The sequence below is a fragment of the Manacus vitellinus genome, unplaced genomic scaffold, assembly GCF_001715985.3.
Source record: "Manacus vitellinus isolate BGI_N305 unplaced genomic scaffold, ASM171598v3 scaffold_20_pilon, whole genome shotgun sequence".
Lineage (NCBI taxonomy): Eukaryota > Metazoa > Chordata > Aves > Passeriformes > Pipridae > Manacus > Manacus vitellinus.
This window is the reverse complement of record NW_021939471.1, coordinates 12,713,595-12,729,391: the sequence shown is the minus strand read 5'-3', so window position 1 is coordinate 12,729,391 and position 15,797 is coordinate 12,713,595. Positions and strand designations below refer to the sequence as shown.

General features: G+C 35.5%; 1 protein-coding gene across 3 annotated transcripts in view; it reads left to right on the top strand.

Annotated features, from left to right (window-relative positions):
- Positions 1 to 8,176: 8,176 nt before the first annotated feature.
- OSBPL6 (oxysterol binding protein like 6) overlaps positions 8,177 to 15,797 on the top strand; it is a 55,160-nt gene continuing 47,539 nt past the window's right edge. For 2 of the 3 annotated variants that reach the window (XM_008931066.3, XM_008931065.3), the window contains exon 1: positions 8,178 to 8,402. In XM_008931066.3, coding sequence (XP_008929314.1) covers positions 8,301 to 8,402 — 102 coding nt within the window. In that variant the 5' untranslated portion in view covers positions 8,178 to 8,300. Of the gene's footprint in view, positions 8,403 to 15,797 lie in introns of all 3 variants that reach the window. The other variant, XM_008931064.3, reaches the window with a different exon arrangement.

The window sequence follows — 15,797 nt, the reverse complement described above, 5'->3', positions numbered from 1 at the left end:
TTAAAATTTTTTGCATTTATTTATTTATTAATTTATTTATTTTAAAATTTAAAAATGTGATTCTCTGAAAAGGTTTGGGTGGAAACAAAAATTCCCCAGCAAGGTTTTTAGTTTTAAAAAGTGCCTGAGGGATGTAATAGCATGTATTGCTTTTTTTTCTTTGTTTTTTTTTTTTTAAAGGTGACTTGGATTTAGATTAGTCTAGAAAGGCTTTTAATGTCCACCTGTTACTTTTTCCTGCTTAATGTTTAACTGGTATATATTGCATGTTTGTGTTTATAAATTTGTGAATCTGTTTAACCCTCTGCTCACAGCAGTCTATTACAAATGCATATGACACAGATTGATATTCTGCCTCGGTCGTATGCAAAAAATATCCATGCCATACAAATCAATAGTATTCTATTACTGTGATAGCCTGAGGAACATGGAACAACAAAGATTTCCTAATGAAAATCCTAGGGTCAATTCAGTTATTGAGGCAATCCTCAGAGACTGCAAATGAGTTGAGGGTTTATTTTGAAATTGTCATCTAAACTGGAGGTTTTGACATACTGGAACTCCACTAATTACCATGTATGCTTCAGGGCTTCTAGAAGGGCAGAAAACTCTGCTTATTCATGTAGGCAAGCAGAAAATAGAAAAGGCAGATGTTGTACTGTCCTATTCTTGTCTGATTCTGACTGTTTTTTGACCTCATACATCTATTTCATAAAGTCTGTGTATTTTACAGAGTTACATCCCCATGCAAGTATTTTTTCTTAATGAAATTTTTATATTTTATATTATTGAGATGTACTTGGACTAGCTGCCCAGAAAAAAAAATTACAAGTTAGCTTTAAAGAAATCATACCAGCTGTAAATTGTTGGGAGGCACTACATTCTCTTAAGGATGACATGAGAGTAAAAGTGTCTCGATGTTTGCTGATACTGCAATCTTCTGTGGAATATGCTGTTTAAAATGAAGAGATTATGTACAGTAGACCTTAAAAACAAAAAACCCACAAGATTCTCTCCCCTACACCCCCTCCCCTTGAAAAAAACACCCACCAAGCCCAAAACCACAAAACCAAACCCACCAAAACAAAGCCTAAGGACTTTTAAAACCATTGCATTTAATAAACTTAGTCACTGTTTTGGGAAACACTATGTTAATTAATTTTAATTTCCTTGATAATTCTTCCAACAAATGCTTGTTATGGGAGGTTGTCAAATGCAGGGGTGTAAAATATGACCTCTATGAAATATGAGGCTTTTTTATTCCATTACTTTTGCTGTGTTATTGAATATCAATCAGTCAAGGAGAAGTGGTATCCTAATTAAGAATAGTGATACAGGTTTAGAATTTGCTTTTATTGACATAAACGTTGTGTCTTAGCCAATTAACTATTTATTCCTGAAAGATTTTGCAGGAAACTGCATGTGTAAAATGGATAAGTACTGCTTTTGTCTGTCATCTTATGAAATAAGATAAAATAGCTAGCTGTTGGGTTTTTTATCAGTTGAGTTTAGTGGTTGCATTGCTACTGTGTATTTCTAGTTATATGTAGCTAAATGAGCAAACAGTAATGGATGAGGTGAAGGAGATGAGTGCCCACATCTAACCACACAGTAGGTCTTGTAAGCAAACACGAGATCTCAGAGTTTGTCTGAAGCTGAGCAGTGAAGTGACTGCAGGAGAAAGGCTGAGTGTGTGCCTTGATCACCTTGCAGCAGAGGCACCACTGATTAACACCATGATCTCAGGCACATCATCATCATGGTGCACTTGGCCAGCACAGTTTGCCATTTCCATGACCGCAGAATCTTTATATTTGGAAAAGGCCTTTAAGATCATAGAGTGCAACCACAGATTAATACTTCCAAGTTCACCACAAAACCATGTCACCAAATGCTACAGCTACATGTCTTTTAAATACCTGTAGGGATGGTGACTCCACCACTTCCCTGGGGACTCCTTGCTGTGGTGAGGGGCCCAAAACTGAACACAGGATTCAAGGTGTAGCTTCACCAGTGCTGAGTACTGCAGATCAATCTGTGCCCTGATCCTGCTGCCCACACTGTTTCTGATCCAAACCAGGATGCCACTGGCCTTCTTGGCCACCCAGGCACACGCTGGCTCATGTTCAACCCACTGTTGACCAGCACCCCTGCGTCCTTTCCAGACAGCTTTCCAGACACTTATTTCCAAGCCTGTAGCATTGCATGGGGATAAAGGTCTTTAGACATGATCTTAAACCTAAATCATTCTATGATTCTATGATCATGGAAATTGCAAATTGCACTGACCAAGTGCAGCAGTTTGGTCTGTATCAAAGCTACTCTCCGGGGTAATGCTGGACTGGACTCGTTTCCTACCTACAGTCAGGATCTAGATCCTTTTGAATATGAGGTAAAGAATATTTGTAGCAATATGTAGGCGCTGTATGTATTGCTGTATATAATATCAGATTGAGAATTTGTAAATGCCAATGTTGTTATGAATGCTTGCAATTAGAAATGTACATTTGTTATCCAGACCTTCAGTATGCAGCTTTTAGAATACCTGAAAGGAGCAATAGTTACACAGTCATACGAATTCCAATATCTTCTACCTTAAAAACCATTTAGTGCTAGCTAGATTTCCCAGTTTTCCTGTAGCACCTCATTTACTCCTTCTTATATATATTGGACCTGAAAATAAATCATCAGTGGCTCCCTTTAACTGAGTGTTGTTTTGCTATCTAGGATTTAAAATTCACTGGTCAGAATTTTATGCAAATAAAAACCTGCAAATAAAACAGGTTTTAAAGTGAATTGATTAAAATCTTTTCTTAAGAAGTTGTTGCTTTACTAAAATGATGTGGCTGATTCTCAGATAGTGTCTGTAAAGGGAATGATTTGCTTTTTTGTTAAAAAAGAAAAACAAACAACAAATTGCTTATTTCCCGTGAGTGATCTATTAAATCACAACATTGCTACCACATTGAGAAGTTTTATTTCCATCATATTTTTATGTTGGAAACATTCATGTACTGTAACAAAAGCATGGTTATGATTTTCCTGCATGGAAGGTCAGCAGTAAAGGGGGGAAGAGGCAGTTACATATTCCTCATGATATGAGAGCAAAGGTTTGCCTTCACTGAGTACTCAAATATTGAATGACTGTGTTGTACATCACAGAAAACCTCTTCTCTCCCAAGTGAAAAGCAACTCCATATTGACTGATCAGTTTGAATATTTTCCTTGAAATAATGCCAGTGGCACTTGCATATTTTTGTTTCATTTCTGTTGAAAGATTCGTCTCTGCTCCCTAAATTGTCTTCTCAAATTACTTCAATACCACGCAAGATATTAAACACTCTATAAAGCATTCTGGGCACTCTTGCAGAAAAGACTCAATCAGAGTGAGAAACAACATAACATTTATCACAGAAGTCTGTTATTTGAATACAGACTTCATTTAGAGTTGCCCATTGAGAACTTTAATTTATCTTTTATGTGACATGCATTTATTTATAACTCTGGATTTACGCAGCTCATGCATTTGTACATTTTTGTCATTTCTGCTAAAAGCTTTTTCACAAACCATACTGCAGTTGGTGCAGTTGCCCAGGCTTGGTGGAACATTCAGATTTTGGGAGAGAACAGAGATTCCCTAATCAGCGTCAGTGGACTCACCATACAGTAGAGGCTTGTAAAGTGCAATAGCCACAATATTCCTACCTTTGATATTGCTAATATTCATTTCCACAGGCCGCTTTTCTCCTCTGTGTCACCTATTTATTTTGTGCAGTTTATACAGTTTGTGTTTCCTAAGTCTTTGCCCAGTTTGGTCCCTGGTGTATTGTCTCATTTCATTCCTTGTGTTTCTATCTCACACCTTTTAAACCACCTAACTTTTTTTTCACCCCAATAAAAATAGCCTTTTTCTATTCCATTCCTCTACCCCCCCTTTTTTTTTTTATTTTATTTTAGCAAATAACATAAAAATACTCAATATTAAAATGAAATTTCAAATAATGACAATCTGCACAACTTCAGATACAGTGTAGTTTGTTCATTGAAGAAAATAAAGAGTACTGAATTTTTATATGGAGATTCAGTGTCTACTTCAGTATTTTGATACTACTGGACAGTCCAATCCACAGAATTCCAGGAAATACTTTTAAGAGATGTTGAATCAAACATATTGTAAGCTGGTGTAAGAGGTGATGAGAAATCAATAATTAGCTCTCAATGCTTCCTTGTCTTTCAAGCTGTTTAGTGTAACATTGATGTAAAAAGTAATCACACTACATCTTGGTAATGGATTGGTCATTTATTTTGATGTATCTGGAATAATTTTCTTTCATATGATAGACAGCAAGACTGTGGATAAGCATAATATCTCTAGTGTAAAAATCAGTGGTTTCCTCTATGAAAAACAAACCGTATCATTTTCCTTTATTTATTTAGGCAGAAAGAGAGAGTAACCTCTGAGGATGGAAAGGAATGGATTTTTTTAAGATCTTTTGAATACTTGATTTAAGACACCATGGATTGGAGGGAAAAAGCACCAAACCACAACACTAATGAACAGAGAATAAATGAGGAAAAAATAACTGTATGGTAAAAAATATTCAATTCTGATGTTGAAGTAGAGAAAGAATAAGGAATTAGGAATCCCTAGCTTTTTCCCCTACACTCAGACAAACTGTAACAATTGAGATCCGGCACAGAAATGTTATTGAGAAAACACCATCTTGAATTCCAAGGCTAGCTTAAAAAATAAATAAAGTAGCGGTGAACTGCAAGAAGTGGTGAAATAGTTCTCCTTTGTAGAAGAAGTATGCAATACTAGATATTTAATAAAGCATAAACAATTTCTCAACTGTACAGTAAAGAATCTTTAGTGTATTTCTTAAATAATTTCTTATTTTAGTTTCTGTAAAGTAATTTTGTATTACTTCATGAATAGAATTAGATATAGAAGTTTTATCTCATCTGGAGGATGTTACAATCATGGCACACGATTTTTTTGCTTATGGATCAGAGTTAAAAGACCTCACTGCATGTTCTGCTTACAAGACTCACTCTCTGCATGACTTTGGGTAGAGCATTTTACTTTTCTATATGCATCGCCTTCAATAAAAAAATAAATAACTTAGAGTGCACTGAAGAACCAGTAAATAATTACTAAATTAAAAATAGTATTTTAAATGCAAAATAGTTGAGATGCTGGTATAAAAAGAAGAATACAAAACTCCTAGCTGGGCAAGTCATACTTCTGATGACTGAAGTCTTCCTGCAGTGTCTGGTTTTTGCATTTTAGGAAGTCTGTCTCTTCTCATAAGCTAGAAGCAATGAATATATTTCCTGCCTTGGGAACTCATGGCAAAGCAACTTTCAAGCTAGTCAATGCCTGGTCACATTTAATGTGCTGAATTAACTTATGGTCATAAACTGACAGGTGGTTTTGAGCAGTTCATGAGGGAATTTAGTTGGTGTGTGCAAAATGCAGCCTACAGGTCAATGATACTTGGACACACAGCAATTAATAACCAACAGCCAATACTGTTACCCTTGTTTATGTCATTATTTTTTTTCCAATTGATTTCTGATGAAATTGATTAAAATACTTCCAAGTTGAAGACATATTTGCTGTAAAGTAAAGGAATAATAAAATTGGCCTCATACAATGAGACAGATGTTTTGATCCTTGTTAGGAAACACTATCAGAAAAAATGCATAATTACTAGGGGGTCATTCCCACTCCCCAAAACCCAACATCATGGTTTTTGAACATGTTTTTAGATTTTCTGTTATTTTGCAGAAATATACTACCATAATACATGGCTTGTTCCTGTTCCCACTAGAGTCAATAGCAAAATTGCCAATGAGTGATGGAAAAAACCTATGAAAAATGTTTCAAAAACATTTGGTTTCATTTAGGCAAATTCAATTCATTGGCCAAAATATTAGATTTCTAATTGTTTGCTTCAATCAGAGCTACACAGAGACTGGTGTCTCTTTATGTCAGTTTCAGTAGATTTATTCCTACCAGCATGCTCTAAAAAAATCTCTTGCCCAAATTTTAAGCCAAAATTGGAAGATAGACTCTCAGCAATATGGAAGAAAATCCAAATCCAATGTGTAAGAACCATAAAGAGCTCAATGCTAGCTCTTGCTAATTTGCATTATATATTTTTTCTGTTGTGCTTACAGCCTTCAAAACACACTTGAAGTGCCAGATCACTGTCCTTCTGTGCCATTACTAAATATAAATTTTTCCACATGAATCAACTGAGTGAAGATCAGATGTTTTAAAAAGGGCTTGGTTTTCATTTGCCTAAAGGCTATTGTGCTAAAAAGAATTCAGTGACCTCATAGCTGAAAGTGACTGCAGATTTGCTATTAAATAACTCAGCTGTGCTGCACAGCTTTGCGAACCATGATTGTAATATTTTTGTTCTAATTTTTGTAATTTCATTTTTTATTTATATGTAAATTACACAGACCTTAAGATCATCATGGCTAGGCTTCGCGAACAAAGATTTGGGAAGAGACCTTAAGATATCCCTGTTGGTACACCTCTCTGACCAAAATTTCCCTGATGCATTTGTAGGATATGAAAATGCTGCTAAACTGGAACAATAGTCCCTAATATGCTAGGATAGAAGGAAAAGCCTTTCTTTGGATGCATCTTCATTGTTTTCTTTCTGAAGTTCTGAAACGAATGTGTCGTGCAGCTGTTGGAACAGCCATGTCCTCCCAGTCATGTCACTGGATGCTGTGTGAACTCTGTTGATCTTATGTGGGATCTGTAATTCTATGGGAGGCTCCTTGATGGAGATAGAAGCTCATTCATAAGATATGAATGAGATTCATACTTGCAAAAGTACTGATAACTAATGGAGTGAAGTCATTCCACTTTCCTATAGTAAAGCAAGCAGAAAAGGTCTCTGTTACTTATGAGTCATCACAGATCTGGGCTGCAGCATGGGTGTTTCTTAGGGTACAGTATTCAGAAGCTGGTGGCTGTAAGGCACAATGAAATTTTTTATTTAGCTGCCTCTGAGTATCTGGGTTCAGGATGATATTCTTGCATGGATATCTTTTGTGACTGGAGAAGCTAGAGCTCTGCCTCCAATATATCATAATTTCTTGAGCTTTGTAGTCATGTCTGAGTGTTAGTTAATGTATTTTTGTCCTGATTTCATTTAACATGGTGTTCCATCTACAGCTAGCAGTGCTGACCTGTGATGTGCTGTCATCACAGTGTATCTGGAAGGGCACTATTTCAAAATTAGAGAGAGGGCAGTGGAGAAGATATGTCGTCTGCCTGAAGCTAGTATCTCATTCAGGGAACAATTTTATCCAAGGTTAATGGAAGATCAGACACAATATCAGTCAGCTGAAGCAAGATCACAGTTATCTGTTAAACATGGAGAAGTGTAACTCCATTCCTGAACTGTCATGATGTACTTGCAGCATTTTGATAGGGCTTGACAGATAGTGTTTGTTTATTAACACAAGTATCCTCTGTGCTGCTCTAAGTATCTATTTTTCAGTTCTTGTGTGGAAATTAAGTGTTTGGGTGAAGTGAGAGGAAACATCTGATAGTCGTAAAGAGGTAATGTACTAGCAGTGGCTGAGCAAACAGTAAAGGGAATGCCCCCTGCAGCTGGGGTGGGTTAGCCCTGGCTGGCAGCCAAATGCCCACCCAGGCATTCACTCCCCCCTACCTCAGTAAAGCCTTTGATACTGCAAGTGAGGTCACCATCTTTGAGAGAGGGACCTGCTTTTAAGAAACAGCTTGCAGAGTCCTTATTCTAATTGCAGGATTTTCCAGAGGTACTGATTATATAAAGGGGTGTTCAGTGGTATCTGTGCAGTATGAGAAGTCCACAACTTGATAATGTTGTGATATTATGCAGGATGGGATAATGCCCCCTTCTCAAGAATTTGTAGTCTTTGCCTGAGAATTGTTGTAAATTACTAATGCCTTTCCTTATTTATTTTTTTTTAAAATATAATACCATTGTCATCTTCTCTGAGAAGGCAGATCAATGCATTTGTGTTTGGGAAGGGGAGTAAAAGACTGGGAGACCTTTGGATTAAATAGTCAATAGATTTCTTTGCTGCAGAACTACTTTGGAGCGAGGGTGTATTCATTCACTCTGTCACATTTTTCTTTGTTAAGGTGCAGTTCAACTGAGACTGAATTCCTCTTTGGCTGTCCATAAACTGTGAAACAGAAGGATGCAGAAGACTATTCCTTGTCTTTTTGTACATGAATGATAAAAGCACAAGATCATTAATACAAGTTTGTTGCAAAGATGAGTTCAGAGGAGAAGAGTATATCTCCAGCTCACAAAACAGCCACTCCATCACATAGAAGTGCCTCCTCATCATCATCGTCTCAGAGAGACAGGAGGCAGGTAAGGAAAAGCTCTAAATGTTTGCACCATCTGGTGGGATGGTACTTTTATTCCTGTAATGTGGCCTTTAGTTCTCACTAGCTCTTGATTTGTTTGCTTATAGCACTGGATGATATCACCATAGCCAAGAACTGTTGATTTTTTTTTAGTTGATTTTTTTTAGTTGATTTTTTTTTAGTTGATTTGTTTTAGTTGATTTTTTTTAGTTGATTTTTTTTTAGTTGATTTTTTTTAGTTGATTTTTTTTTAGTTGATTTGTTTTAGTTGATTTTTTTTAGTTGATTTTTTTTTAGTTGATTTTTTTTAGTTGATTTTTTTTAGTTGATTTTTTTTAGTTGATTTTTTTTAGTTGATTTTTTTTTAGTTGATTTTTTTTTAGTTGATTTTTTTTTAGTTGATTTTTTTTTTTTTTTTAGTTGATTTTTTTTAGTTGATTTTTTTTAGTTGATTTTTTTTAGTTGATTTTTTTTTAGTTGATTTTTTTTAGTTGATTTTTTTTTAGTTGATTTTTTTTTAGTTGATTTTTTTTTAGTTGATTTTTTTTAGTTGATTTTTTTTAGTTGATTTTTTTTTAGTTGATTTTTTTTTAGTTGATTTTTTTTTAGTTGATTTTTTTTTAGTTGATTTTTTTTTAGTTGATTTTTTTTTAGTTGATTTTTTTTTTAGTTGATTTTTTTTTTCCATTTTCTGAAGTTGCTTGAAAAAGATTCAGAAGCAACATGGGCACTATGTGCAGCAGTGGAACAAGAAGTGTGTAATCACATGGACAAGTAGGAAACATGCTCTGAAATCTTTTGGGAAGTGGTTTCTTTGATGGCATGAACCTACGGTTGCTTAAAATTGTTTTGTGTCCTCTGTGGATATCTCTTCTTGTAAATATAATTACAGAGATGCATTATCATTTTAGAAGGTTGTAATTCAGTTTAAATATCATACTGTTCGTCTTTTTGTAAAACCTAACGTTTTAAGTATTATTATTTGTTTTACTACAAATTTACACTGATTGTACCACATACTGAAGTACTAGTCCAGTTATGTTGGACTTCAGTTTTTAAGATACCCTTGTCTATGTGGATGTAATACATCTTTTCTCCATGATCCCTTTGAGATGAAGACTGTGTTATTTCCGCTCAAAACAACTTGAGCGTTTCTGTGGGTTTTTTAAGAGATGGGTGTAGTCTGGCCACAGCACCAGTGGGAGCTGCCCACTAGAAAGTGTCCGAGCTACCCACTAGATTTCAGATTGGTTATTACATGTATATTTACAAACACAAAGATTTATACTGAAAATTTGGTTAGAACAAATACATATTTTAAAACTGATCTGTGGAAAAGAGGCAGGAAAAGAGCTTATAAAATCATTAGCTGTGGTACACATTTACTTGAATGGCTGTGGCTTAGGAACATTTTCGCAGCTACTTGTATGCCAGCTGGGACAATATTTTTCAGCTGCTGCTGGGGAAGTTTTTGCCCTTACCTGTCTTATGAAAAATTTGAAAACTGAGAATTTTGATGAAAACTGTAACATTTACATCTTTGAATGAAAATAGTCTTGCCATAAGGTATGTTTAAAATGTTAAATCAGTAGAATTCTGATGTATGTTCAGTAACAGGCAGGAAATATGTCTGGAATTTTTTTAATAATTTACATTGCTTGAGTAAATCCAAAAATTATTTTCTCACAGGTGATAAATATTTTCCCTGTCAGAGTGTACAGGATTTGGGATAGCTGTACTCAATTAATTAAGTCCTAGTTAGCATATAATCTCCTAATTTTTCATTACTTCCATGTGGAGCAAGGATTTCAACACCTTTTGTTTGAAGCATCGGTGTATTTTGTCTCCCACATTTAAACTTTAAGGTGAATGCAAGACCTCATAGGAGCTGTTGGTCTCAGCTAAGAGCATATCCTCTGAGTTTTCTTTGTAATTAGGTAGTTGGATACAATCATGCAAGTGAGAATGAAAAAAAAAAAAGTACCTCTTGGGAATACATTTTACATAAATCTAATGGCTACCATATCTGTTACCATAGCAACAGTATAGAGCAAGGTATACCTGTCATCATAACGAAATGGATGCTTAACTTTAAGTCCATATTTGACCATGGAAATGTGAAGCATGATTTTAAAATAATGCTGTAAAGGTTGGTGATGTGATGCATCCAGAATATCCAATAAAGTGTGATGATGCTTAACAGTTATATTTAGGCATGTAAATGTGGACTGGAAAGGCTACTGCTAGGCATTCATTTTTTGCCTTCGTGCTTTCAGTGTTAAAGGCAGACAAATATCCAAGAGAATGAATGGCTGAACAATTTCTTCTGCAGAAAGACACAGAGCTAGAGCAATGCAGCGTGAAGTGCAGTGGTACTATATCCAGGAAAAGAAACATACAGGTGTTTCCTCTGTGCATGTAGACACAGTAAATCAACCAGCTTCATCCTACCAGCTACTATAAGCACTGTATTTCTGCTATATTTCTAATTTCTTTCCTTGCTTGTGGTATTATTTGTATATTTTTTGGTTTTCATAGGCTTTTCCTCAAACACAATGACAGCTCAGGGGTGGGGGGTTTTGGTTCAGGAGGTGTTGGGTTTTACTTTGAAAAGGCTTTAAAATTCTGTTTTGCTACCTCCTTTTACTCTTCAGAGCAGGTAGGAGAAAAGCACCCTTCCTGAATTGGTATATGAATGTGGAAAGTGATGTGACTGGATGAAGTGTCAATATAGCTTTCATTGTCAAATGTGAGGATAACACTTGATCTTTCTAGATGGTTAATGACTGAAATCTTATCATATAATTCTTGTCAAAGTCATACCAGCAATTATGGAACAGTTTCCCTTTAAATAATGGTGCAGGAGGCTGAGTGAGTGTGAACATGATTATGATAAATCATTTCAGGGAGAGTGGAAAATGTTGTGCTGTATATAATGCTGGCATTTTAATGTAGCTTTCTTATTTGTGCAATATATATCACCTAAGAGAATTAGAAGTCAGCAAAAGCTTTGACATTGCCAATTTACAGGCTCCATGACTAAGTTAATAGATAAATGAACAGACTAATGAAGCCAGCGATAACAAAAAAACTGATTTCAGATTTTTGTCATTAATTGTCATTAAAATCATGTTTGATTTGGACTGCTAGATAGAAGAAGGCCCAGAACCAACCTGTTTTGTTTAACCCCTGAGTTGAACAGGGTGGCAAGTTAGTTGTGGTGTCCTTGATAAGGAATACTTCAGAAGGGAACAGCAGCAGTTTTTCCTACTGTGGAACTGTTGCAGAGTGTGAAACACACTTTGACTTCCACTGGCAGTAAGAGTCTTCATACACAGGTTAGCATAAAAAATGCAATTCTGATAGCCTTTTTTGTGGACTGTGCTGACAAGATAGATTCTTGTTTTTCATCCCTTATGAAACTCTGAAGAGGCTAGCTGTATACTGTTGCACAACAAAACGTAGGAAAACTAACAGCTTTTAGAAGGTACAGCTGAATATGATAAAATCATATGTTGTATATTCAGTTGTATGGATGTAAGTTCTTTATGAATATTGCATATTTAGTCAATAAATAAAATATGTAAGTCATAAGGCAGACTGTAATATTATATATATATATTATATATTCTCTGCAATGCGTGGGTAGGAATATTGTGCTGAGAAGGCAGAAAGAAGTGAATACATCATAGGGTTAATAATGTAAAGTTTGAAAAATTGAAGCCTGACCCCAGGCTATTAAACAGAGTGAGTGATACAGAAGGATAGTAATAATATTGAAACTGTGAACAAAGGAGAGATTTTGACTTTTCTGGCCATCATCTGAAGGGTTGCTAATACCTGATAGGAAGTGGATTTAGCAATGTCTTCTATTTTAAATATGAGGATTTTTCTTCCAAATTCTTATTTTCTCTTTGTGATCTCTTTCTTTTTCTGTTTCCCTTTGTCTGTTTGCTTTTTCTACAAATCCTTCTTTTCCCACACAGCAATCACAAAAGAAGAAAAGCATTTAGTCCTATTGCATTTAGCCTTATATTTAACCTTTCTACTAGGAGAGCTTTCATATTTCAAATGACTATTGTCTTTCAACCATATGTAAAGAGTGAAAGATAGGGGCTTTGAAGGAAGAAGAAAAAATGATTTTCCAGAGCAGCAATCTGCTTTTCAGATTTTAACATGGCTTGTTGGTTTTTTGGTTGTGTTTTTTTTTTCTCCTTTCTGTAAGAGCAGCATTGACTAATAGAAGGGGTGTACTCAAGGGATGCACAAAGGACTGAGTCTGGGTTGAAGATGTTTACCTGGCCATGAAATTTAGAAGCAGAATGTGATTTCAAGGCTCTGATCTTGCCTAAAGGTCTGTTGTTGGAAAATGCCTATTTAGCTTTTTACAACCATTGTATTTCAATTGTCAGTCTCCTGAAAGCAGTATTTCCTAAGGTGAGTATCACCATTTTGTAGATATAAAGCCTTTAATGATGATGGAAGGATTGAGTCATCTGTCTACAGCAATCTTAACCAAACCTTAGTTTATAGAGTAACTGTAAAAAAGATATTGGAGTAGGTGAATCTGGAGGTGAAATGTATGAACCTGAAAAAAAGGACCAATAATCATTATTTGGATATAGAGATGCAGTAGCAATCTAGGCCTCACAGTGCTGTGTACTGTATTAAGCATATAAGAAAAGGCAGTCACTAGCTTAAAGTGCTGATTAAATGAGACATATATTGGGAGCAGAAAAAGAGAGGTGACTTGTCTGTTGTCTCTTTCATCAAGTAACGATACAGCATAATAGGAAATTATGATGGTTTCTATGTCAATTCTAGAGTTTCATGCTTTAGGTTGACATTAAGAAGCATAAAAGTAGAATTATAAAGGCTATTCTTGGCTAAGAAGATCACCATCAAGTTTTTTGCAAGAGACAGAGCTACAAATTTTTCACAGATGTACTGCAGGGACCACCAGGTTCTGTGAAGCTGAGTTCACATCTGCGTGCCACAGCAAGTGGGTGGCACAGGAGGAAGAAGTAATAAGTACCAGCAGTGTAGTGCTCAACTTTGTAGAAAGTAGAAACTACTTGATTTGGAGAGCAAGAACTGTGGTCAGGAAATACATAGGTGAAAAAACTGAGTAGGGGAGAGAGAACCAGGTAGGCCAAATGCTTTGTGAGGTTGTAGGATATGAAACTAAGAAGGAAGGACTGTTTTTAGGGAGAACAACAACTGTCTGAAAAAGTAAGGCAGAGTAGGAGAGAAACCAAGCATGGAAAAATTTGTGGCTTTGGTTTTTTCTTTTGTGACCAGGAGTATCTGGGAGAGCTAGTTGATGTGTAGAAGGAAAAAAAAAAAATCTATGAGAACTTTATTCTAACTGCTTGATGTTTAAAGTCTTTTTGTATGATTATTCTAAGGAATAGCAGGTTTGCTTTTTATCTGTCCTGTAGAAAAAGGAGTCTAGTGTTTGAGACTGAAGCTACTTAATGCAAAATGCTGGGGCTTAAAATGCAAAACCTGCTGTTGCTATTGCTTTGACTCCCTTTGCTGTTACACCATCCCTGGCAGCTCAGAGGGAAGCAGAAGAGTGGCAACTGGAAGGGTCATGGCAGGAACAGCTGTGGCTGCAGCAGCTATGGGATTTCAGCCAATAGGGCTTTTCCCTTGCTAGGCTAGGTCCATCATATACACAGATCTACCTTGCCGGCTGGAAATTCATTGTCCTATTTAATTTAGAATTTTTGGTATTTTTTTTGAGACTGGGAACAATAAGATGTGTGAGAGTTTGTGAAGGGATAGGAGGGAGTGTGCATGGTCATGTAGTGTAATTTTTTAGTTTTAATATGTTAAGATACCTCAAACTCAAGCTTTCTCTTTATGACCAGTTACAATCAGTGATGCAATATCAAGGATGATTTTATGATGTCACTATAGATTTCTGCCTCACAAATTAACAATATAATTGATTGGCATTTTTACTGTCCAGTGTACTTGAGACATGTGAGATTGCAATATAATGTAATGTAATATATTCAATGAGGAAGAGATGTCTGAGAGCTTTTATATACCTTCTTTATTCTTAAAGTGAGTAGCAGCTTACCTGCTTGTTCACTGCTGTCAGCCTGATGTAATGTCTGGGAAAAAATTCTTGGTGCTTACCTGTAAATTTCACTTGTTCCTGTGTCTCTGTGACTTAAAAAGAAAGGCAAGGATGGACAGTGCTCTAATAGATATGGTACAGACCTCAGAACGCAGCCTTATTCCTGGCTTTGCTTTGTAGCAAAACATAGACTTTTAAAAGCCTTTTTCTTCTCAGTAGTTTGTGAGAATTATTTCAATAATAATTATTAATCTCTCTTGAGACTTTCAAACTAAAGATGCTACTAAATGCCAAGTACTGTTGTTACAGTGATGTAATTCTCTTTCACTCTCTTTCCTAATTAACTTTCTTCACATAAAACAGTTGAAGCAGGATTAGAGCAGAAGAGTTGAGTACTTTAAAAGCAACAACTCACCGGAGCAAGAAAGTGTTCTGAGGGAGCCAAGGAACGATATGGCAGAATTGTTAACAAAAACATGTAGTTATTCTTTAAACTGATTAGCTGCTGCTACTCTACAACATAATTTTTTCCCTGTGCCTTTGACAGAGTGCAAAAATGTTCCTTAGGTTTGGAAGGTAGTATCACTCATGGGTGATTGAGATTATGCACATTTCAAGATGTACAAATGTATTAGGCAGAAGAAATGTAAGCCTTAGTAAAGATATTTGCTGTTCTGACACTTCTCTTTTCCTGTTTTTATTAAATACTTTACCCTGGAATTGAAAATGAAGCGCTTATGTAAAAACTTTCCCCTAGTAGAATAATATTTCATGTTTTAAAAAAAAAATCTGATTAAAAATTTTTCAACCCCCCTTTTTTCCTATCTCCTGTCTTTTTGTACTGTGCATATTAAAGTTCAAAGGATATTGAGAAAGGCTAAGTAGGTAACTTACAGTAGGATGTGAGAGTCATAGGAAGAAAAGTCTTTCTTTTTCTGAATCTACGCACTTTTCTAAGTGAGGCTCCAGCTTTTTGGTTTATGATTAGTGTTAAGTTAGACTCCCTTTCATGTCTAGAGTGCTTTAATTCATAAACAAATTGACCTATCAAGGAATGGTTTTGTTTTGTGTATGTAATTTTATTTTCCCTCCTTTTTTAAAACTATGTGAGCATGAATAAAATGAATTGCTAGCCTCAGACTAACAAAATATCAATCCTTTTGATTGTGATTATTCAATATTTATAAAAATTTTGTATCATTAGCAAATGTGAATTCTTTCTGTCAGATATTGTAAATTTGTCTGTTTGCTTTATCTTGAGATAACTGCAAAAGGAGAAGATTGTCATTAAAGATTCAGGCTGCAACT